This window comes from Muscardinus avellanarius (assembly GCF_963383645.1).
Source record: "Muscardinus avellanarius genome assembly, chromosome: X".
Lineage (NCBI taxonomy): Eukaryota > Metazoa > Chordata > Mammalia > Rodentia > Gliridae > Muscardinus > Muscardinus avellanarius.
The window spans coordinates 105120352-105145608 of record NC_137792.1 but is presented as its reverse complement, the minus strand read 5'-3'; the positions used below and the strand labels follow the sequence as shown (position 1 = coordinate 105145608).

General features: G+C 37.3%; 1 protein-coding gene across 2 annotated transcripts in view; it reads right to left on the bottom strand.

The window, feature by feature from the left end:
- The window catches only part of HEPH (hephaestin), a gene marked incomplete at both ends in the record, with an annotated part of 94869 nt that overhangs the window by 18033 nt on the left and 51579 nt on the right, over positions 1-25257 (bottom strand). Inside the window, 3 exons of one of the 2 annotated variants that reach the window (XM_080719215.1) lie at positions 17775-17906; positions 19121-19260; positions 21311-21524. In XM_080719215.1, the coding sequence (XP_080575341.1) occupies positions 17775-17906; positions 19121-19260; positions 21311-21524 (486 nt within the window). Of the gene's footprint in view, positions 1-17766; positions 17907-19120; positions 19261-21310; positions 21525-25257 lie in introns of those variants that run through there. The other variant, XM_080719216.1, reaches the window with a different exon arrangement.

Genomic DNA, 25257 nt, shown 5'->3' with positions numbered 1-25257 from the left:
TGTGAGCCTGGCTGATCACATATAACAGGATGCCCTCTAGTCCCATCTATTTTCCTGCAGATGACATAATTCTGTTCTTCTTTATGGCTGAATAAAACTCCACTGTGTGTTCATACCACATTTTGTTTATCTATTTGCCAGTTGACAGAGACCTAGGTTGGTTCCATAACTTGGCTATTGTGAATTGTGCTACTATAAATGTGAGTATGCATGTATCACTATAGTATTCTGATTTTAATGCTTTGGAAAAATACCGAGGAGTGTAGATCACTCTTAAAATTCTCTTTGGCCATCTGCATATAACTCCCTCCTGGTTGATTCATCAATCTGATATTATAATTTGGTTCCTTTAATTAGTTTACCTATCTCTACCAATTCCTTTCTTTCTAAAATTATAGTAAACAATAACCATGTACATAAAAGAATGTGTAAACATAGAGAAAGTCTAGAAGGAAACACAGCAAACTAGTAATATGGGTTACCTCTGGGAAGAGAGCTGAGGTTGACAGTAGGACCAAGGGGAATTCTGCTTATCTGTGCCATCTGAATATTTTATAATGAGAATGCATTCATGTATTACTTCTATGATTAAAAATAAATTTTTAAAAATATATACAAATAAAACATGTTCAATGCTGAATATTTCAGAATCTATGAAAAGAACATTAAAGCTACTATAATCCCATTATGCAGAAATAAGTACCATTCTAGATTAACTGCCCTTTTGCTGCATATAAATGTATGTAGCTGTGCAGGCATAGGCATAGTACATATGAGTGCATGTGCATAGTTTTTGTTTTATAAAATTTGAATGTTTTTAATGAAATTTGAGTCTGACCTTTATTTAATTTAACTTTACATTATTTGTACTTTCCAATATTATTAGGCTATCGCAAAAACATGATTTTAATGGCTATATAAATATGCATGTTATGGATTTACCATAATTAATTTAACTGTTTTCATCTTGGGCATATGGATTGCATTTGTTTTTCCTATTATGAATACTGCTTTACAATATAGCCTTATACATAAATCTTTGAATACGTCTATGATTATTTCCTTAGAATAAATTTCTAGAAATGGAATTAATGAGTCGAAGGGGATGGAAATGTCTAGTAATCATGACACATTGTCAAATTTCCCTTCTGAAAGGTTATACCAATTTAAACTCCTATGAGTAATGCTCATTACACTGTATCCCCAGGAACACTGAGTATAATTTTTTAAATCTTTGCCAATTTAAAAATTAAAAAATAAAAATAAAGATAAAAAAACATAAACAAAAAGATTGGTTTTACTTGGAATTCATTATAGGAAACCTCAAATGTGTCCTCTACACTGTTTGGCAGTCTTATTCTGTTTCTCAAAAGAGCTTATTTTAATTATGATCACCCTACTGTGTAATAGAACATCAAAATTTATTCCTCCTCTATAATGGTGACTTTGTATAATAATGTAATGTATATTTCAGAATAGCTAGAAGAGGGGATTTTGAAAGGTCTCACCACAAAGAAATTATAAATGTTTAAGGTGATGAATATGCTAATTACTCTGATTTGAACATTGCATAATATATGAGTATATCAAAGTAGCACATTGCACTCCATAAATATGTACAATTATTTTGTGTCAATCAAAAAATGAATAAAAGCTTGCTTTTCTGTGCTCTGAATCAATAATCTCATATATTTTTCTTTTGCATCGAACCTCCTATCCCACCACACCCACAACACAAATGGTCTTGCCTCAGATATAAATCAGAAAGCTGAAACCACCACAAGAAATTTGTTATCAGTTGAGTATAAATGTGCAAACCTCTTTCACTGTACTAGAATGTCTTTGTATGCTAATGGCAATAATCCATACAAGAGGGAGGAACTATGAGGAAAGAGAGATAATAACCAAACAATTAAAGTAATTAAAAATGGAGACGAGATGGTATCAAGAGAATGAATGAGGTGAACTGATATTTGATGTGAACATAGGTCCCATATCATTTGCAAATGGGAAAAATAAATAGAAGATTCTTTATGATCAGAAAAGTTTTCTGTGCTATATAGTACAGTAGTCATGCATGGATAGTACAATTAAGAACCAGAATTTTAAATTCAGTTTCATTTTAATTTTAATTTAACATGTCACATGTGACTAATGGCTATGGTATTAAACAGTTCAGCCATATTCCCTAGACCTCATATTTCTTTCCAACTACACAATCCCATTTATTTTCCTAGCCTTCATAGACAAGCCTTCAAAATGTTGTTAATACTACTGATTTTCACTTCCACACCTTTTCACTCTTGTCTACCTAATCTGACTCCTGTTCACACAACTCTTCTGAATAAATGCTTTATCACAACTGTTTTAATCTACTCAAAGAGCTGAAGGAAAACATGGACAAAAAAAATAAGAAAACTTTAAAAAATCTATGTTCTCTCATGCATGGGAGCTAGGGAGAAAACAGGAAATACAAGAAACCTCTTGAAAATGAGAGATATCAATAGAATCATGGAAGGGTATTGGGGGAGGAGAGGAGGAAAAAGGAGACGTGGAGAAAGAAACAGACCAAGTGATGCTGTATACATGGATGAATGCAATCATTGTGAATCTCACTATGATGTACAATTATGATGTACGATGATGCTAACTAATTTTATATTATCTCATAAAAGATCAATATAGAAAACGTTGTATGCACATTAGGGATATAGAAAGAAAAAGGAACCAAGTAGAAAGTCTGGATTGAGAAGTACAATGAAACTAAAAATTCACTAGAAATTTAACAGTAGATGTGAACAGGCAAGGAAAAAAAATGATGGTAGGGCAATGGAAACAATGAATCTAGTTTGAGGGGCAGGAAGAAAAATGAATTTGAATAGAGAGAGCTGGGCGTGGTGGCACATGCTTGTAATCCCCAAGCTTGGGAGGCTGAGACAGGAGGATCGCACAGGTTCAAAGCCAGCCTCAGCTACTTAGTGAGGCTCTCAGCAACTTAGTGAGACCCTGTTTCTAAATTAAAAATATAAAATAGGTCTGGGAGTATAGCCCAGATGTAGAAAGCCCCTGGGTTCCAACCCCAGCACAACCAAAAAAAGAAAAAAAGTGAATAGAGAATAAGGAATCTATGGGACAACATCAACCAGATAAATGTACACATTATAGGAGTCAATGAAAGTAAAAAGAGAAAGGGGAGAATAATCTCTGAAGAAAATTTGATGAATCATGTAAATCTATATATCCAAGAAGCTTTATTAACTTTAAGTATGATAAACTCAAAGACATATATATCAAGGCACATTATAATCAAACCATAGAAAAATAAAAGAAACTTGAAAGGTATGAGAAGAGACTTGTTATAGATATAAAATATCCCCTAAAGATTTCTTTTTTTTTTTGCAGTACTGAAGATAGGACCCAGGGGCATTCTACCTCTGAGCTACACATCCAGCCCTATTTTTTATTCTTCATTTTGAAACAGGATCCCACTGAGTTGCAAAGGACCTCACTAAGTAGAAGCTGAGGCTGTCTTCAAATCGCAATCCTCCTGTCTCAGCTTCACAAATGCTGGTATTAAAAACGTGCACTACCATGCCCAACGTAAGAGTTCATTTATTAATGTTTGAGGTAATTAATTGAGTCATGAGAGTTGTAATCCCAGAAATAGATAAAATCATTGTAATGAACTGAACTGGGTGGTGCCTAGTAAGCAGGTAGGGTATAGCTGGGTGTGAGGCCTTGGAGATTATATGTGGTCCCTCTTCTTCCTGCTCTCCCTCTCTTGTTTCCAGCCTCCATGATATGAGCATAGTCCATGTGCTCTCCTTTTCTCTACTTCCTATTATTCTACTTCTCTTCTACTATATGCTGAGATCTACAGTCCCTGACCTTGCATGGACTGAATCTGAAACAGTGAAAAATAAATCTTCTTTCCTCTAAATTATGTGGTCATTCTTAGATTATAGCTGCAAGAATGCGGATGGATACAAGACTCATCACATAAAAGAAATCTTCAATAAAATTATCATTTGTTTGTTTGTAGTACTGGGAATGCAACCCACAGCCTTGTACATGTTAGGCAAGTGCTCTACCTACTCAGCACTTTTTTTTTATTTTGGGACAAGGTCTCTCTAAGACTGATACTGGCCTTCAAGTACAACCCTCTTGCCTCAGTCTACTGAGTAGCTGAGATTATAGGTGTGCACCAGCCTGTCCAGTCTATTACTGTCTTCTGAATCCTACCATTTCATTTGATTCTTTGTTGAAATATTTATATCTCTACTGTAATTACTCATCCCATTTGCATGTTGTTCACCTTTGCAATTAGAGACTTTAACATACAAAGTTTTTTAAAAGACCTATAAGGCAGTAGCAACATCCATGCCATATATGAAGCTGGATATTTGATTTTTGTGTTATGTTTAGATACAGATTGACCCCTGAACTGCTCATGTATTAATGTTCAGAGTTGATGTATTTAAGGCATGAGGGTTATAATCTCATCAGCAGATAAATCCATTGTAATGGGTGGTAAACTAGGCAGGTAGGGTGTGGCTGGAGAAGGTAGGTCCCTGGAGTGTGGCCTTAGGGATTGTGCTTGTGTCTTTGAATCCCCTTGTTTGCCTGCTCTCTCTTGCTCTGGTCTCCATGATGTGAGGACAGAACCTTGCTCTCTTCTCTCTGCTTCCTGCTGCTATGACCTAGGCTCTACAGATATAACCCAGCCTGGCATGGACTGAAACTCTCCAAAAATAACTATGACCAAATAAATCTTCCTCTAACTTGTGTGGTCAGTTGACTTAAATCATAGCAGTAAGAATGTTGACCAAGACACTTTGATTCTTAGAAAGATGGACTATGATTCTACTTACGTGATATTCTGGAAACAGATACATAAAAAAGAAAGACAGTGGTTACCAAAGGTAGTGAAATTGAGGGAAGGGCTGACTGCAAATGGACAGCATAAGGACTATTTTTGAGGTGTTGTAACTGTTCTGTATAGTGATTAGAGTAGCAGATATAGGATTATGTATTTTAGAAAATGCATGAAACTCCACACTACAGTCAGTTTTACTAAATATAAAGATGGTTTAAAATTATAATTCTTAAAGTGATAGAAGAGTGGGTAATTTCCCATTGGGACAATAGGTCTTGACTAGGCCATGCTCTATGTGGTCAGGGACTGGACCCTTCCAAGTTCTATCTTTTCTTTAGCTGGGAGATATACAAAGCATCAAGCAATGAAGTAAAAATGGTATGGCCCAACAATAGAAATATCTGGGACTCTGGATGAATTTATGTAGACATGATTGTTACATATAGAAGATAGTATGTTTTGATTATTGGCAAAATCCTTAAGTATTTACAAATGTGTTAATGGCTTTAGTCTACAATCATGATTGACCACTGAATTCTGAAAATCAAAATTTGAGTTTAAGCTGGGTGTGGTGGTGCACACTTGTAATCCCTGCGCTTGGGAGGTGGAGACAGGAGGATCGCGCAGGTTCAAAGTCAGCCTTGCTGGCCCAAGAGACCCTGTTTCCAAATAAAAATATAAAATAGGTCTGGGAGTGTAGCCCAGAGGTAGAAGGGTTTCTAGGAACCCCAGTACCACCAAAAAAAATTGAGTTTAACATGTAAATTCTATTTACTCCTTGAATTCTATGTTATGCTTTTTAGAATTATATACATTCAATTTAACTTTAGTGTAAAATATAATCATGGATAACATATGATACATATGTCTTTGAGGAAGACTCAACTTTAGTAGCAGAGGCACAGGTAAGTTCAGTCATTGACAGAAAAGCAGCTTTATATTTACATAATCTCCATTCATCTATACATATACATATATACATACACACATACACACACACACACACACACACACACACACACACACACTTGTGATTTTACAATACTAGGGATTGAACCCGATGAAGTTCTTCCTCTGAGCTACACCCCCAGTCCTACTTTATTTTATTTTGAAACAGGGTCTCACTAGTTCACTACATGCTTGCCTCAAGTAAGCAATCCCTCTGTCTCAACCACCCAAGTACTAGGATTATGGGTAAGTACCATGGTGCCCTGCTTAGTTATGGGTTTTTTTGTGTGTTCTACTGGGGTTCCTTGCAACCCTTCTATTTCCCGGCTACACTCGCAGACCTATTTTATATTACTTTTATTTGGAAACAGGGTCTCTTAAGCCAGCGAGGCTGACTTCAAACCTGCGCGATCCTCCTGTCTCCTCCTCCCAAGTGCAGGGATTACAAGCGTGCGCCACCATGCCCGACTTTAGTTATGTTTTTTAATGTAGGTTGTTTTAATATTTAATGTCATTGGCAATGAAAGACACAGAAATAGCCTAAATGTTTGGCAAAACATGACCTGTCTAAACAGATTTAGCACTAAGCCCACTGATTAAAAATGCACATGGAAAAGTCCCTTTTGAAAAGCTGGTCATTATGGCAGACAACAATTCCTCTCTACAAGAGAGTTAAGCAGCCTCATTATCACAGGCCCAGAATTGTCAATATCAGAGAAAAACAAATCTTCTGATTGGATAGCTTATTTCTCAATAATGCATTGATGGATGCTTTCCGGGAAGCTAGTGGAGCATACCTGCTGAGGGTTTTTTTCCTCAAAATGCTAACCAATATGCCATCTTCAGTAAGACTCTATCATACTCATATATCCTGTTGGCCAGTTTGTCACAAAGGGAGCTTTATTTTATTTATCTATTTTGTACTGGGGATTGAACCCAGGGATGTTCCCCCACTGTATATCCCAGCCCTTTTAATTTTCTCTTTTGGGAAAGGGTCTCACAAAGTTACCCAGGCTAGCCTCAAACAATATATTCCTGTTTCATTCTCACAAATACTAGGATTATAAATATTGCACCACCATGCCCAGCTCTAATAGAACTTTACTAACAGCAGTTTCTATACTGTTTTGCACTCTATGTAAAATAATTTGTGACATTATAAATAAATCATTTATAACATATTTCTATGTATTTAAGTCAGCCCTCTTTGCTTGGGGTGGCTTTTTATAGAATTAGTGATAGAAGCACTGTTGATTTGGAGGGACCAACTATTAAAATGCAGAAGAGAGGGATAATATTCTTTGCTTATTATAATAAATGTTTTGTAATATTAATAATTAGCTTTTAAAGCACTAAAATTAATATACATGTGTATAGGCTCCTTCTGAAATATATTTGAAGATATAATGCAGTTGTTTAATTTGGGGAACATTAAGTATAACCACATATTACTATAATAGAACAAAGGCTTTTCAAAAGTTTTAATCTTTTTGTGTTATAACACCATGTCCTAAAAAAGTAAATGAGGTGGCTATAAGAATATGTGCATTTATAAGAGCAGTTTTAAGCCAGTGGTGGTGGTGTGCAACTGAAATCCCAGTACTTGAAGAGGCTGAGGCAGGAAAAGCACAGGTTCAAGGCCAACCCCATCAATTTTATGATACCCTCATCAGCTTAGTAAGGCCCTGTTGCAAAATAAAACATAAAATAGAACAGGGCGTCTAGCTCAGAGGTAGAGCACCTCTGGGTTTAATCTCCAATAATAAATATCAAGAAAATGAACATTTTATGTATTATAATGTTGATGTTGTATATTAAATGTTTTAAACTGACAAATGAAAAAATTGTTAGTAAGGTAGGTATATGGTTGGTTTTTCCCTAACTGGATCGTACTTTTTTCATAGTAATAAAATATTATGACACATTATAACTTGGAAGTTAACTACGTCTATTACTGAGAATACAGATACTAAATTGGGAATTAATAAGGGCTTTAGATTAAAATGAAAACTGCTCATGCCAGCATCTTGAAATACTTCCTGAAATTTTTCAATAGTAGTATGCTTGACCTCATAACTAGGTTATATTATTTTTTCTCCTAAGAGGAACCTGTCTAAATACAGTTGAAGTTTTACAAATTATGAAGTACATATGATAATAACCCTTAGAATAAATTTTGTTTGGAAAGTAGACAAACTCTAAATATATTTGAACCTATGCCATTTAAGATGGTGTGGTATGATATATCTTAGAAAAATCTTAGAGGTAGTTTTCCAAGTGATTTTAGCTGTGTACATGTCTATAATCTGAACAATTCAGAAGACTGAGGCAAGAAGATCATGAGTTAGAAGCCAGTCTTGGCAATTTAACAAGACCTTGTTTCAACACAAAACATAGGAAGGGCTGGGGATGTGGTTTAGTGATAGATTACTCTTGAGTTCAAACTCCAACACTGAAAAAATGTTATTTAAAAAATTTCCAACAGTAGTGGTGACTCATGCTTGTAACCACAGTACTTGGGAGGCTGAGATAGGAGGATCACAGGTTCGCAGGCAGCCTCAGCAACTTAGTGAGGCCCTCTGCAATTTAGTGAAACTCTGTTTTAAAATTTAAAAATAAAAAATAAGGATATGGTTTGGCTCAGATATAGACTTTTTCTGCGCTCAATCTCTAGTACCACACACAAAATACAATCCTTCTTATTAGAGGTTTTTTTTTTTGTCAATTGTATTGACTAACAAATAGATTTATTTATTATTCTCCAAAAACAGAGAGAAATTTTAGATGCACCAATCTTCAAATTAGAAGGAAATCAAGGAAGACCATCACTAAAACAAGTTCTAGAGATAGATCCTAGCAAACACATATAGGGGGGAAGAAAGAAAGAAGAGATGAATAAAACTCAATATCTATGTAATCAACTATTACAAATAATGAACATGCTCATAAAGATTGCTAGATACAAGTTCAAATTAACAAAATTAATTGCATTTCTACACATTGGAAACCATCAACTGAAGAATAGTTTAGTAAGGCGTGGTGGCTCAAATCTGTAATTCTAGTAGTTAAGGTCTGAGACAGGGAGATCGCAGGTTGGAGACCAGCTTCTACAATTTAGCTACGCTTTCATCAACTTCATGAGACCTTGTTTCAAAAACTGAAAATAAAATAGAGCTGGGGGTGTAGCTCAGAGGTAGAATGCTTCTAGATTCAATCCCCAGTACTACAAAAGAATAATAATAATGAAATAATATAAATCCAGACTCTCAGAATATTGCTTATTCCTTCCACTCTGTCAGGCCGCCTAAGTTGCCAACATAAATTACCTAGATCTTATCAAAATACCAAAGTCATTCTTCATAGACCTAGAAAAATCAGTCATGAATTTCATATGGAGAAACAAAAGAGCCAGAATAGCCAAAGCAATTCTCAGAAATAAAAACCATGCAGGAGTCATCAAAATTCCTGACTTCAAATAATATTACAGAACTACAGTAATTAAAACAGCATGGTATTGGCACAAAAACAGGCACAGAAACCAATGAAACAGAATAGAAGATACAGAAACAAACCCACACACTTATAGTCAACTGATCTTTGATAAAGGGGCCAAATTCATACCCTAGAGAAAATATAGCCTTTTCAAAAAATTGTGCCAGGGAAAATAGCTATCCATTCATAAGAAAATGGAACTAAATCCTTACCTCTCACCCTGCACAGGAATCAACTTGAGATGGATCAAAGACCTCAAATTTAGACCAGCAACTGTGAACTATTAGAGGAGGGCATAGGTTCAACACTCCAACATATAGGCACAGGTAGAAACTTCCTCAATAAGACTTCCAAAGTTCAAGAAATTAAAGCAAGAATTAATAAGTGGGGTGGTATCAAACCAAAAAGTTTCTGCTCATCAAAGGAAATCATCAAGAGTTTAAGGAAAAAGCCTACAGAGTAGGAGAAGATCTTTACCAGCTATCCTTCTGATAGAGGGCTATTTCCAGAATATACAAAGAACTTAAAAGACTTTACACTAGAAAAACAATAACCCAATCAAGTAAAGGGCAATTGAATTAAATAGACACCTCACAAAAAAGAGATAAAAGTAGCCAATAGATACATGAAAAAAAAATGTTCAACATCATTAGCAATCAGAGAAATGCAGGTCAAAACTACACTGAGATTCCCTCTAACCCCAATCAGAATGGCAATTATAAAAAGTCAAATAACAATAAATGTTGGTGAGGATATGGGGAAAAGAGGAAGTCATCTACACTGTTAGTGGGATTGCAAACTAGTTCAGCTGCTATGAAGATCAGTGTGGAGATTTCATAGAAAACTTGGAATGGATCACCATATGATCTAGCTATATCACTCCAGGGTATCTTTCCAAAGGGGTTAAAACCAGAAAACTACGGTAATTTAAGCATACCATAATCTAGTAACATAATTCACAATAGCCAAATTATGAAACCAACTTAGGTGTCTATTAACAAATGAATAGATTACAAAATTATGATAAATTCATACAATGTAATTCTATTCATCAATAAAGAACAAAATTGCATCATTTGCAAGAAAATGGAAGGACCTGGACAACATTGTTAAGTGAGAATAGCCAATCACAGAGAGTGAAGGGTCATATGTTTTCTCTAATATGTGAAAAATAGGGAGTAATTCAGATAAAAGGGAAACTCCAGATAATGGAAAAGAAACCTCAGTGGAACCAAAGAGGAGATCTAAGAGTAGGGAAGGAAGAAGACTGATGTTCATTAGTGGAAATACTACCATGGACTATGTGTTTACAAGTGAATATACCAATGTCAATCTAGGTACTCTATATTGGGAGGGAGGGAAATGAGGCAGGCAGGTGGGGACACCAAGTGCTATGTGCATGTATGCCACTGTCAACCTGATTTATATTATGATGTGAGACTATAATGCACCAATAAAAGGACAAAAATTAAATTACCTGGATTAATCCAATTCTCTTGTTTACTCTTTACTGTCTAACTCACTTCCTTAGTGATCTCATCTGTGTAACAACTTCAGAGATCATGTACATGGTGATGATTCACAAATATCTATCTCTAGCCCACATCTCTAATCTCTAGACTTGTGCAGTCTACTATCTTCTTGATATTTCCACCTGAATATCTGATAACTGAATCACAACATGTCCCAAACTGAAACCCCATTTTCCACTCGAAAGCTGTTCTCTGAGTCTTCCCCATTTCATTAAATGGAAACTCCATCATTCTGCTGATTCAGACCAAAACCCTTGTAATTACTTTTTACTGGTCTATTTGTTTTATTATCCACATCTTATTTGTTTTTGCTACTGAGGATTGAACCCAGGGGCACTGTACTCCCAAGCTACACCTGAAGCCCTTTTTATTTTTTTGTTTTTGAAACAGAGTCTCACTAAGATTCCAAGGATCTTGCTAATTTGCTAAGGTTGGCCTCAAACCTGCAATTCTCCTGTTTCAGCCTCCCAAGTACTAGGCTTTCAGACATGTACCACCATGCCTAGCTCTTACATCATGATCATCAACATGTCCCATTGGATCTTTAAAAAGATATCCAAAATCTGACCACCCTGGTCCAAGCTACCATCATGTCATAATTTCTCACAAAGATAGCTACACTGCTTCCTAGATCATCTCCTTGCTTCCTCCCTTGTCTCCCCCCTTAGTCTCATCTCAACACAGTAACCAGATTCATTATGCTGCAGACTAGGATATGGCTCAGTGGTAGAGAACTCATATACCTGTAGCGCCCTGGGTTCAAGCCCCTGCAAAACACACACACACACACACACACACACACACACAAACACACACACACACACACACACACACACACACCAGTTTGATTATGCTTAAATATAAGTCAGATTATGTCACTCCTCTGCTCAAAATCATTCAGTAAGCGGGGCATGGTGGTGCACATCTGTAATCCTAGTATTGAGGAGGCAGAGACAGAAGAAACACAGGTTCAAGCAACTTAGTGAGACTCCCCCCCAGCAACTTAGGGATAGATAGATAGATAGATAGATAGATAGATAGATAGATACTGTTCAAGGGCTCCCTAGTCCACTGGAAGCCTGTACAATGATTTATAAAGCCCAATATAATGATTACACCCCCCATTCTCCACACTTTTTTTTCTTTTTTCTTTTTTCTTTTGCAGTACTGGGGATGGAACTCAGCGGCCTTTTACCTCCAAGCTACACCAGCCCTATTTTTTTTTTATTCTTTATTTTGAAAAAAAGGTCTCATTAAGTTGCAGAGGGCCTCACCTAAGTAGCTGTGGCTGGCAGACAACCCATGATCCTCCTGTTTCAGCCTCTCAAGTTCTGGGATTACAAGCATGCACCACCACACCTGGCCTCCTCACACTTTTAACTTCTGACTTTTCTTCCCTACCCCTTTCCATGTCCATCCACACTTGGTACCTTGCTGTCCCTGGTAATGCTACATATACTCTTACAAATTTGGCACATATACGTTTTGGGGAAACAATGCAGTTTTACTCAGCTATATAGAAAAATGAAATTGTGTTATCTGTAGGAAAATGGATGGAACTTGAAAGTGCTATATTAAGCAAAGTGAACTAGATTCAGAAAGTCGAGGGTCATATGTTTCCTTCCATATGTGGAGGCTAGAAAGAAAACCAGGAAACAAAAGGGACCTCATGAAAATAGGAAGGATCCCAGTAGAGTAGACTAAAGGTACTGGGGAGAGGGAAGAAAAGATGAAAAGAGAGAGATGTGGCGTAATGTAATAGAAGAATTTTACACTCCATGCATGGGAGAACATATCACAATGAATCCCACTATTGAGTATAATTATAATGTAGCAATAAAAGAACTTAAAAATAAATAAATATACTCTTGCTTCAAGGCCTGCACACTGGCTGTCCCTTTTCTTTGAAATGTTCACTCCTCAAGTAATCAATCTTTTCATAGGTGCCACCTAGCTCCTTCTCATCCTTCAGGTCACAAATTAAATGTCACTGCCTTAAGGAGGTCTATTTACCTCTTTCTCTACTCTGTCCCATCTTTCCCTTATTCCACTCATACAGCACTTACTTTGTAAGTATATAGATATATCTGTACTTGGTTTCTTATTACCTGCTTTCTCACCTAAACTCTACAATTTATGAAGACAGGAGTCACATTGGTTATAGTCACCAGATTCCTCTCCATTATTTATTAGAAATCCAAAATTTCTTTCATGCTCTGTTAGGTATTTATATTTCTACTTTTATAAATCTCCTGCCTATATACTTCACTTATTTCTTTAATTTACAATATTGATTTTTTGTAAGAATACTTAATGTCATAACAATATCATATGCATTACATGTCTCATCTTTTGCTTTTAAACACAGAACAACCTATGCACACCCCAAGTTTGAATAAACATTCACTAATATTTTCTTTTAGTACTTTTAAGATAGTTTGCCTTTAATCTATTGGCAATGTATTTTAGCATGTGACAAAATACAGAGATCTAGTTTTATTTTTCCCCAAATGATAATGACTTGTCCTAAAACCACATACTCATCAACTTTTCCTTTCTTGAAATGCTAGCTTTTCCTAATATTAAACTTTCACATATACTCAGTGTTAGAGGCAGTAATCAAGATTTCAACGCTATTGTGATGGTATTAATCCAGAAGCATAAGAAATCGTGGTTCTCATTGCTTATTCCTTCTCTTTGGATTGCTGACTAAGAAAACTATAAAGAATAGTAGCTAAATGAGAACCAAAGTTATCCCTTATTTAACAGGTGAGTGGGTATCCACTTATCACTATTTCAGAACTCTGATAACAGATGAATTAAAAAACAAAGTGTTGATTTTAAGGCCCAAGTAAGGATTCCTCTTTCCAACCCCATTGCTAGTATCTGTAATGCAGGCTCTGCACTAATTCAGCTCACCCAGTTGCAGGCACAGGTCAGTTTACCGCACAAGACACAAGCAATACAATAGAGAGTACTGAGATAAAAGAAACAAGAACCCTGCCCACAAGTAAGATATTGCCCAGCAAATATCCTGAGTTCCGACTAACCAGATTATAACCTCTCCCAATGAGAAGCTGTTAAGGGAGAAGATACAAAGCAGAAATAGGGGCTAGTAATGGAGTGGGAGTACTCCCACTGCTATTGAAAAAGGCAGAAGTTTGGTTCTGTTTCAAGGATTTTTTTGTTTTTTCCCATTGATTTCTTTTAGAGTAACATGCAGCTTTAATTATTTTATTTTGATAATAATGCTATATAATCATGTTGCACTAGTCTTTTTTCATTGACTTTTTAAAAAGTTTTGGCTCTTTTTGTCCAGGTATCCTTTATTTTTCCAAATATTTTCAGTACAAAAATACCCAATTGTGATTTTGATTAGAACTGCTTTAAATCTATAAATTATTTAGGGTAGATTATTTTCTCCCCTCACTCTCTTTTTTTTTTGTAGTACAAGTGGTCGAACTCACAAGGGTTCTTCCTCTGAGCTATACCCCCTGGCCTATTTTATTTTTTATTTTGAAACAGGGTCTCCCTACATTGCTGAGAGTGCTACTAAATTGCTGAGGCTGGTTTTGAACCTGTGATCCTCCTGTCTTAGCCTCCCAAGTACTGGGATTACAGGCTTGTATCATCACACTTGGCAGATTATTTCTTATTAAATAATAGTGTTCTTCCAGCTAGGCACAGTTGTGCGTGCCTGTAATCCCAGTACTTAGGAGACTGAGAGAAGAGGATCAGCAACTTAAGAGAGGCCTGCAATAATTTAGTGAGTCTCAATAAAATGAAAATTAAAATAGGGCTTTGGGGTATAGTTCAGAGGTAGACTGCCCCTGGGTTCAATCCCTAATACCACAAATAAAAGAAAATGGTAATTTTTGGTTTCATTGTCAGCTCAATGTTTTTGTCACTCTACAAACTACTCACTAGTTGATCCCGTACATAATCCTGATATCAACTATCACCTATGGTACTTACTAGTGACCTGTTAAATCTCGATCTATCCCAAGTGTTGCTCCCAAGCTATGTGCTCATGTCCCCAACCTCCCATCTCCATGGCTCTCTTAATCCCACCAGGATATTTTACAGGTACCTTATACTCAAGTCATTAAAAATAAACTCAATATCTCCTCCACCACTGAAAACCAAGCAAACAAAAAGCTGTTCCCTGTTTCCCATATTTTTTATCTTTGTGGGTGGTTCCACTATGTAGGTGCTTAATCCAATATCTTGCTAATTATCCTTAGCTTCAACATCAACATCATTTCCCAAACATTGTTTAATCATCATATCCTATTGATTCTAGCTTATTGTCTCTGAAATCCATCTAATTATCTCCAACCTCATTTCCTATCACCCTTGTTAAAGCCATTATCATCATTTATATGAATTCTTATATCAACCTTCTAACTGGTTTCTCTGCTTCTGATATAGTCCTTCTCTCCATCTGTCATATACTGATGATTTTACTACCTGGATATGTCTTCCTTTCAATCTCAATTTCTACCATACTTCAGAGTGACTTTCAGGTCCCTGTGGTTGTTTAATCCACTCTGATTATCAGTCACTTGATCTCTTCAACTCCAGTGCGCTTCACCCCAACTTTACTTTAGCCCTTGGCGACACCCATGATCTTGTCACCGGAAATTGTTCTAAGTCCTGAAATTAAACCAGAGTCACTGTTTCCAATTCCACTTCTTCCAATTATTCTTTTGTACAATCCAATAGAGCTTCTTTCTCCATCAATTTATCAAAATCACCAGTCACTCCCCTGAGGCTATAGCAAATGGAAAATTTTCTGTTCTTACCATATTTAACCAACTTCTCCTACCCTCTTAGTCACATTTTCTCAGGCTCATTTTTCTTTTTTCTTTATTTATTGTTTGGTAGTAGGATTTGAACCCAGGAGTATTCTACCTCAGCCCTTTTTGTTTTTGTTTTTGTTTTCAATCAGGGAGGGTCTTCCTAGGTTTCTAAGAGTCTCACTACTTGCTGTGGCTGTCCTCGAACCTGCAATCCTCCTGGCTCAGCCTCCCAAGTACTGGGATTACAGGTATGCGCCACTACGCCCAGCTCAGGCACACTTCTCAATCAGTATTTTTCTTTAAAATTGGTCTTTCTCAAAGCCTCATCTTAGTACTTTTATTATCTTATATAACACACTGTTTCTGGTAACTACGGTCATCCTATGTCTAAAATTACTGCCAAAACATGGATGAATCCCACATCTATTCCTGCAGAGCATTCCACTCTCCTGAGCTCCAGATTTTTGTGCTAACAGTTATTTGTATTTGGACATATTAGACATATCAAATGCAATAATAATTTTAAAAGTGATCTTATCATTAGCTTTTTCCCATGTTTCCTATATCTTGATGAATGGCAAGATAGTTGCCAATACTAAAAATCTGGGTATTACTTGAGAATTTGCCTCCAAAATATGGATGTAATTCAATGATTGGGGTGTGTGTGTGTGTGTGTGTGTGTGTGTGTGTGTGTGTGTGTTACTGAGAATTGGTCACAGCCACGGCATTCTAAAACTGAGCTACAACCCCAGCCCTATTTTATTTTTATATTGAAACAGGGTCTAACTAAGTTACCATGCATTGGCCTCAAACCTGTGATCCCCCTGTCTCAGCCTCCCAAAAACTGGGATTACGCATATGCCACTGCATCCAGATAAGATTCTCACCTTTCTTACTTTCAACATCATAAATCCTGTTTATTTTACCTCACTGATTTTTTGGAATGTATCCATTTTCTCCTTCTCCAACTTTAATCTCTTTCTACTGGGATTTTACACAGTACATATTACATCTATAACTTCTTTTTCCTTGATCTTCTTCCACACTACTATTAGCCCACATGTCTCTTTCTTATCCTTTAGATCAGCAGTTTCCAATGTGTAGCTCCTGAGCTAGGAGCATATGTTTCGCCTGGGAAGTTGTTTAGCAAATTTTCAAGTTCCATCACATGCCCACTGAATCATACTTTGAAGTTAATCACAGCAATACACGTTTCAATAAATAGGTGATTCTGATACATGGTTACATTTGAAAACTACCAATTTAGATTTCAGCTGAGACATCACCTATTCTTGGAAACCATTCTTAATCACACAAATATTAGATTAGGTACCCTCTTCTCCATCGACCTATCATTCTGTGAAAACTCCTATTTAACACTAATCATACCACTTTACAATTACCAGCATACTTGTCTTTATCACAATAGCCCAAGTTCTTTAAGGTTAGGAACAAATACTATTTGCCACTGTATCCATAGCTCCTAATATTGTTCCTGTCATTTGGTCAATCTCCAACAAGTGCTTATTCAATGAATGAATTAATAAAAACAATGTGCCCAAGATTATGGTCACTCTGCAATTATCAGGAGCTTAGTGTGTGAATGGGGTTAGGATTAAGCCTGTATTTTAGGGGAAAAAGAATTTACTTTTAAAAGGACAAGAACTTTATCTGTGGCTAGGTTTAAGGATCAGTCTGTGGTCTGGACCAGATAATTCTCTGGTCAAGATCAGGAGCTCAAACTGGAGCCAATGAAATAGGAATACTAGCCAAGTCTAAGCCACAGCCTAGGAGTTCTGGGATTGAACTTAACATTTCAAAACTACAAATTCAGGATGTGGCCTAATCTTGGCTAGCATTCCTTGAATAATATTATTTTCATTGCTGTGGTTAGAATCTAGGGCTCTATACACTAAAAACATGTATTGTACCACTTAGCTATATCCCAGCCATTATTTTCTATGCTGGAGATTGAACTCAGGACCTTATACATCCTGGGCAAGTACTCTACCAACTGAGCTACACCCCCAGTATACAAAAGTATAATTTTCAAAAGAGCAAGGCATAAAACTTAAGCTGATGTGTTTTATATCCTTGGTCCCTTCACTAAGTGTCCTCACTCACCAGGCTCAGCAGCTCGTGGCCAGCCAGTACCAGATTCTAGCACTCCATGGGCATGCACAGAGTAGGGACGGCTGGCATTATTCTTGAACACCACGTTTAGGATATCACCAACTTCTCCTCTCATAAGTGGACCTAGTTTATGCAAAGGAAATAAATTTTCATTAGTAGGAGAGTAGAACAGGAGACATTAAAGAAAATGACACACTTGGGAGCTCTATAAAATGAGTGGTTTGCCCTGAAACTGTTTTTGGTATTGAGTATGGAAACCAGGGGTATTCTACTCTGAGCTACACTCCCAGTGACATTTATTTTATTTTAGTGGCGCTGGTAATTAATTAAACCCAGGAGCATTCTATCTCAACTACACTCACATTCCATTTTTTTATTTTTATTTTGAAACAGGGTCCTGATAGATTGATAAGAATTTCATTACTTGCTGAGGCTGTCCTCAAACCTGTGATCCTCCTGTCTCAGCTTCCCAAGAACTAGGATTACAGGAGTGTGTCACCATGCCCAGCTGTCTATTTTATTTTTAAACAGGGTCTCACAAAATGATGAGGGTTTCACTAAGTAGTAGAGGCTAGAACTGAGCCTCTTGTCTCAGCTGCCTTCCAAATACTAGAATTACAGATGTGTGGCATCAAACCTAGCCAAGAAAAAAAACTTTCTGATACTGAAAGTCATGACTGACTCCATTTTTAGATTCAAAACCCTTTACTGCTACTCACTGTATAAGGATATCCTATCCCAATGAGATTATACCTCTGATTAACCCTTTTTTTCTAACCCTCTTTTTTTTTTTTGGTGGTGGTACTGGAGTTCCTGGAAGCCCTTCTACCTCCGGGCTACACTCCCAGACCTATTTTATATTTTTGAAACAGGGTCTCCTAAGCCAGCGCGGCTGGCTTCGAACCTGCGCGATCCTCCTGTCTCCGCCTCCCAAGCGCGGGGATTACAAGCGTGCGCCACCACGCCCGGCCTAACCCTCTAATATTAGCCCAAGGCAATAAAGAATCGGAGCTCTATGGAGTCATTAATGGTAAAGATTAACAGTTTGACACAGAATACAGAATAGCTGGGATCTCTTTCAGGGCCATTGAGTCCCCTTCTGTGCCAGGATAAGAATGAGGAAATCCATTGGTTTCCTACAAAAGTGAAAAAAAAATAGCAATAATTAAACTGGAGTGAGAGGGAATACTTCTTCCCTGTATCTTTTTTCCACTTTTTAAAAAGTTCCTAAATTTCCCTGCCTGTAGCACCTTTTAAAAATCTACCACCCTCAGGGACTCCTATATAAGATACAGCTCAGGCTTCTAGACACTAGGACAGAAGTGGAATTCCCTTACCCAAAATTCCCAAGTGCTCCTCTGATCCAGACCTTGGCCGAGGAATCCTGAATGTACCATCAGTATACTCCCTGAATACAGCTTTCTTATATCTGGAACCCAGGAGTCCATCCTTGTTGCTCAGAAAAATGTGACCATAACTAGAAGGATCCAAAAAATGTTAGTAGCACCTGGCCTTCAACACTTTCTTTATTTTATTTATTTATTTATTTTTATTTTTTTAGTGTGTGTGTGTGTGTGTGTGTGTGTGTGTGAGAGAGAGAGAGAGAGAGAGAGAGAGAGAGAGAGAGAGAGAGAGAGAGAGAGAGAGAGAGAGATGTGGGGGTCACTGGGGATAGAACCCAGAGAACTATGCCCTCAGCCCTATTTAAATTTTGTTTTCAATTACGGTCTCATGAAGCTGCTGAGGGCCTCACTAAATTGCCGCAGCTGTCCTCAAATCTGTGATGCCCCTGTCTCAGCCCCCTAAGTACTGAGATGATAGGCATGCGCCACCACACACACAACCCTTTTTTTTGGACATGGGGTAGCTAAGTCAGATCATTTTCATGACACAGATGAGAGAAAATTTGGATCTTTTCCTTCTGATCTCAGAATGCCTCCACTTTGGCTATATAACAAAAATTTTAAATGGGAGGTTTCAGAATCTATTTGTTTGTTTTCCATAATCCAGATAGAAATTTCTAGCACAGTTAATATGGCAATACCACTGAGCTAAGAGTCAGAAGCTCTGGGCTCCAGCCTAATGAGGTCTTAGATGAAATTAATTTGACAAAAGGACAAGGTACAAGACAGAAGGAGAGAATTAACTACTACTACTGCTGGTGGTGGTGGTAAAGGATGGGAAGAGGTGGGGATGTGATGGAATCTTGCATATTTCTCTTTATCACATGCTTTCCAGTTTATAAATAGCTTTATTATTCCTGTTAGCTTTTGACATTTCCAATAGGCTGATGAAGTAGGTGGTCTCAAACGTCCAGTCAATAGACTAGAGGTGATAGGACTTACCTATAGACACACTGTCAGTCAGAACGAGTCAGGACTTAGACTCAAACATGCTACTTGTTCCTTGCCCCTTTCTCTCATCATGTTCTTTCAGCTATACATTACAGATGAGTAAACCATAGATTAGAGAAAACAATTCATTTTTCTTAACTCCTACAGCAAGTTAGCAAAAAGACTTCAAGCTGAGCTGGAAATGAAGCTCAGTGGTAGAGTACTTATTTTTTGGTAGTAAGGATTAAACTCAGGGGCATTATACTTCTGACCAACCCTTTTAAATTTTTATTTGGAAACAAGATCTCAGTTAGTTGCTGAGGGTCTCACTAAATTGCTGAGGCTGACCTCATACCTGAGATCTTCCTACCTCAACCTCTTAACAACCAAACAATCTTAAACAACCAACATAAAAAAGCAAGAACTGACAAAAGGCAGTTAGGTCCCTGAAAACAAACCAGTAGAGATACTAATTTGTGTCTGGCTTTCCGTTTTCTACCTCTTCCTTTCTAGTAACAGAATCATCTAGGTTTTAGCTGAGCACATGGCTGCCTAACCAGAGTTTATATTCCTAAACTTCTTTGCCTCTAAATATGACCATATGAGTTCAGGGTAATGAGAGAAAGTGATGTACGCAATTTCTAGGTCATCTCCTTATAGATAATGCTGCATACCCTGACTTGATAGTTAGGAATGGCTACAACTAGAACAGTCGTCTTGGTCCCAGAGATGAAAGAAAGGGGTGAAAGTGACATAGTATACCTTCCAATACTAGACTGCTCATATCTGTACTTTTATATAAAAACAAGAAATAAAATTCTATCTTACTGAAACTACTTCATTTTGGACTCTTTCTGCTACACAGCTTAGTTTATGCCTTAAAGAAAGAGCTTCAGGCATTTAGTTTCTTAAGGAAATTCTCTATGAAATTGAATTCTCATGGTAGATACTTTTAGCTAAGTAGAAGGAGAGAGGTAATAGACCAGGAGGGCGAAGGTATGAGCAAGGTCATTTACTTTAGCCCTCTAGCAAACCAATATAGGAAAAGCACTGAGCTGGAAATTCCAAAAACCTTCATTTAAGTCCCTGATCATAGTTCTGTTAGTATCACATTAGACGACCATAGATAAGTGCCTTTTCCTCTCTTCTATACAATGATTCTGTAAACGTGTGAGGTCTATTCTGAAGCCTTACCTGTCCTTCTCAGACTGGTTGTGCCATTCTAGTTCCCAGCTCCTGTCAGGGCAATAGTCCCATTCCACCTCTTCTGCCATGATGTAGTATGTCCTTGCAGCTTGGTAGCGTTGGTGAGAGCTGGCATGATGATCAGGACACAGGGAGACATTATAAGTTGCCCTCATTCCTGCTTCTTGGTGGCTGCCCTCCTGGCAATAAATCTCAAATATCCCTAAGGGAAGATTAGAGAGCAAAATCTGATTCACAATACCCCTTGGAAGTTCCTGGAGGATTTCCTGTCTCCCCCTAGGTGGATTACAGAGAATGGACACCATATAATAAGGCTCTTATCTGAGTTAAATAAAAATATACTATAAGAAAGCTCACAGTAATAAGCAGAGTTTACTTGCTCCGGCTCTAAAACTACTCTTCTGGGTCAAAATCTAAAGTCTGCCACTAAAATGATCAACTCCTTCCTATCTGAGGGCTTTCCTACTTCAACACTAAAATTCTCGGGCACGGTGGCTCACACCTGTAATCCTAGTACATGGGAGGCTGAGTCAGGATGACCACAGGTTCAAAATTAGCCTCAGCAACTTAGCAAGACTATCAGAATCAATTTTTAAAAAATACCACCAGCAACTGAGTGAGATCCCATCTCAAAATAAAAAATTTAAGAAGTGGGTGATTTTGTTCAAAGCACCCCCTCATGTTACCCTGAGGTTGTAACTATCTTCTGTATTTCTATCTTTTTAATAAACTCCTTTAAATAAAAATAATTAAAAAGGGCTAAGGGTGTAGTTCAGAGATAGAATGCCCCTGGTTTGGATCCCTAGTATCAAAAACACATAAATACTAAAAATAAAAATAAATAAAAGTCCTGCATCCTTGGTAATTGCTATGTTCTGGGCAAAATGGGACAGTTAGTAACATTATCTGATATTTATTAGCTATATAACTTTGAAGCAATTTCTAAATGTGTTTCAGCTTCCTCATCAGTAAAATGAAGATCTATTTATTTGATGTAATTGTTTTAGAATTACATACAATATGTATAGCTCCTGGGTATTTTTATTGTGTTGGTTGGTTGGTTGGTTGGTTGGCTGGTACTGGGGATTGAACCCAGGGGTGTTCTACCTCTGAGCTGTACCCCAAGCCCTTTATAAAAGAAATTTGACACAGAATTTCTCTAAGTAGCTGAGAGTCTCACTAAGTTGCTGAAGCTGGCTTCAAAACTGCAATCCTCTTGTCTCTGCCTCCTAGGTACTGAGATTACAAATATGTGCCACTGGGCCCCACTGTATGTATAGTTCTTAGCACAGTATATACTAAATGTTCAACAAGTAAAGCTATAAATAAGCAAACAAAGTTTAACTCTTATTATTACAAGGAAGGCATTAACCAGTGGTCTCTTTCTACCAAGCACAAAAATAATAAATACAGACTTGAATAGCTAGATTCTTAAAAAAGGAACTTCTTGATCACAAGGATGCTTATATAAGCAAGCTTTGGAAGGGCCTTCCCTAGGTTTTGACAACAGAATGTTCAAATATCTGGCTTGAATGTCTGTGTTGTGGAGCTGCCTGTACCTGATGTCAAGCTCCAGATTTCTAAGTCAAGGACACTGAGGCTCAGAGAATGTTGATGAAAAAAAGCTAACTTTTTAGAACATAATTTTCTTTCATTGTTCCTTTACCTTGCTGCCCACTGCCTATCCCATCAATACAAACTCTTCTTCCTGGCTTTCAAAGCCTTCTATGAGCTGTCCCTAACCTGTTGACCCAGTCCCACTCCCCACACATTGTTCCGAATGCTACTGTTGCTCCAACAAAATCTTTGACTGTCCCTCTCACATACCTTAATCCCATCTCAGAATTCACCTGTTATCTTTTTGCAAGGTATCTGCCCACCCCTCCTCAAAATCTATAAGGGCCCACTCATTCCCCCAAGACACAATTAATGTTTCATTTCTTCTAAAAAGCCCTTCTTGATTATTCCAGCCCACACTGATTGCTTTCTTGGCCCCTTTGTTCATAATGGACTTTATATCAAAATGACACCGTTAAGGAAAAGTGTATTCCTATCTTTAAAATGGCCCCTTACAGGGAGTACAGTGGCACATACCTGTAATTTCAGTGACTTAGGAGGATGAAACAGAGGGATTGCAAGTTGAGGATGGTATGGGAAATTTTGCAAGGCTTTGTCTCAATAGAAAATATATTTATTGCAGGTTCAAGGCCAGTCTCAGTAACTTAGTGAGACTCTGATCTCGAAGAAACAATAAAATAGAGCTGGGGTTATAGCTAAGAGGTAGTAGAATACCCCTGGGTTCAGTCCCAAGTACCATAAATAAACAAATATTTTTAAAAAGGGCTAGGGATATATTTTAGTGGTAGAACACTTGCCTAGCATGCATGAGGACCAGGGTTTCATCCCCAGTACCAGAAAAAAAAAAGTCCCTTACACTATTCATAGATACCTTGAAAGAAAAGGTCCCTCTTTCCTTTCCATACTTACTTTCAAGCTCTTCTATCTCAAGCTCTTCTATTTGAAGCTCTTCTACCTTCCTATGTCTATTCCATCAGTATACCCTATCAACTCCTCCTTCAAAATTATCCTTTCATTGCTACTTCCCTAGTTCAAGCTACCATCGTCTATTCACTGGAAAATTCCAACAGCCTTCCATCTGTTCTCTCTGCTTTTTCTCCTGCCCTCTTCAGCCACTGTCCACAGAGGATCCAAGGTACCCTTTAAAAATACAATCCAGAGCACATGGCATGTTTGTTTTAACAGGTCCACTGAGGATCAAATATAAACTCCTGACTATTTTCTACAAAGTCTTAAATAATATAACTCTTACCACCCTCAGTGACCTTATACCACATCAGAGTTCCCCTAGCTCACTACATTCCAACCATACCAGCTTGCTTACTGACATGTGAACACATCATACTTATTACCACTTTACAGTATACACAATTGCTGGTTCCTCTGCTTAGAATGTTCTATGCTTTATTATTATTATTATTATTATTATTATTATTAGTAGTAGTAGTAGTAGTAGTAGTAATAGTAGTATAATTGTTGTTTTTATTATTGTTGTTGTTGTTATTGTTGTTATTGTTATTGTTGTTGTTGTTTTACTGAGGCATTATACCACTGAACTACACTCATGCCATCCTGCTTTTGTTTGAAACAAGGTCTTCCTAACTTAGCCTGCACTAGCCTTGAACCTGGGATCCTCCAATATCAGCCTCCTAAATACTGGGATTACAAGTGTGGGCCGCTGCACCTCCTCATTATTTACATCTCAGCCTAAATGGCATTTTCAGAGAGGCTTTCCTTGAATAACATTCTATAATCTAATACCTCCATTACTTATTTATTTATTTTGCAGAACTGGGAGCTGAACCCAGGAGCATTCTACCTCCGAGCCACACCCCCAGCCCTATTTTATTCTTTACTTTGAAACATGGTCTCACTAAGTTGCAGAGGGCCTCACTAAGTAGCTGAAGCTGGCCGCGAACCCGTGATCCTCCTGTCTCATTCTACCAAGTACTGGGGTTACAAGCATGCACCACCACGCCTGGCTAATACCTCCATATTTCACTGCCTTGCTATATTTTATTTTCCCCATGACATGTATCACTAACTGAAATTGTTTTTTTTTGTTTGTGTTTATTAAGGATATCCTCTAAAGGCAAAGATCATGTCTGTTATTCACCTCACTATCCTAGTCTTTACATGCAGAAGATATGTGATAAATATATGTTGAATAAATAAATGTGTGTGAAAGAGTACCTGCATAAACTGTCTAAAAGTTGGGGTCTTGTTTAGAAAAGAAAGTCTGATGATCAGCTGAGGGGATGGAAACGTGTAGAAAACATTCTGAGAAAAGTCTTATGAGTTTGGGCTAGCCACATCATTTGAATTTTCTCCTATGGACACTATTTTCCAAGACATTG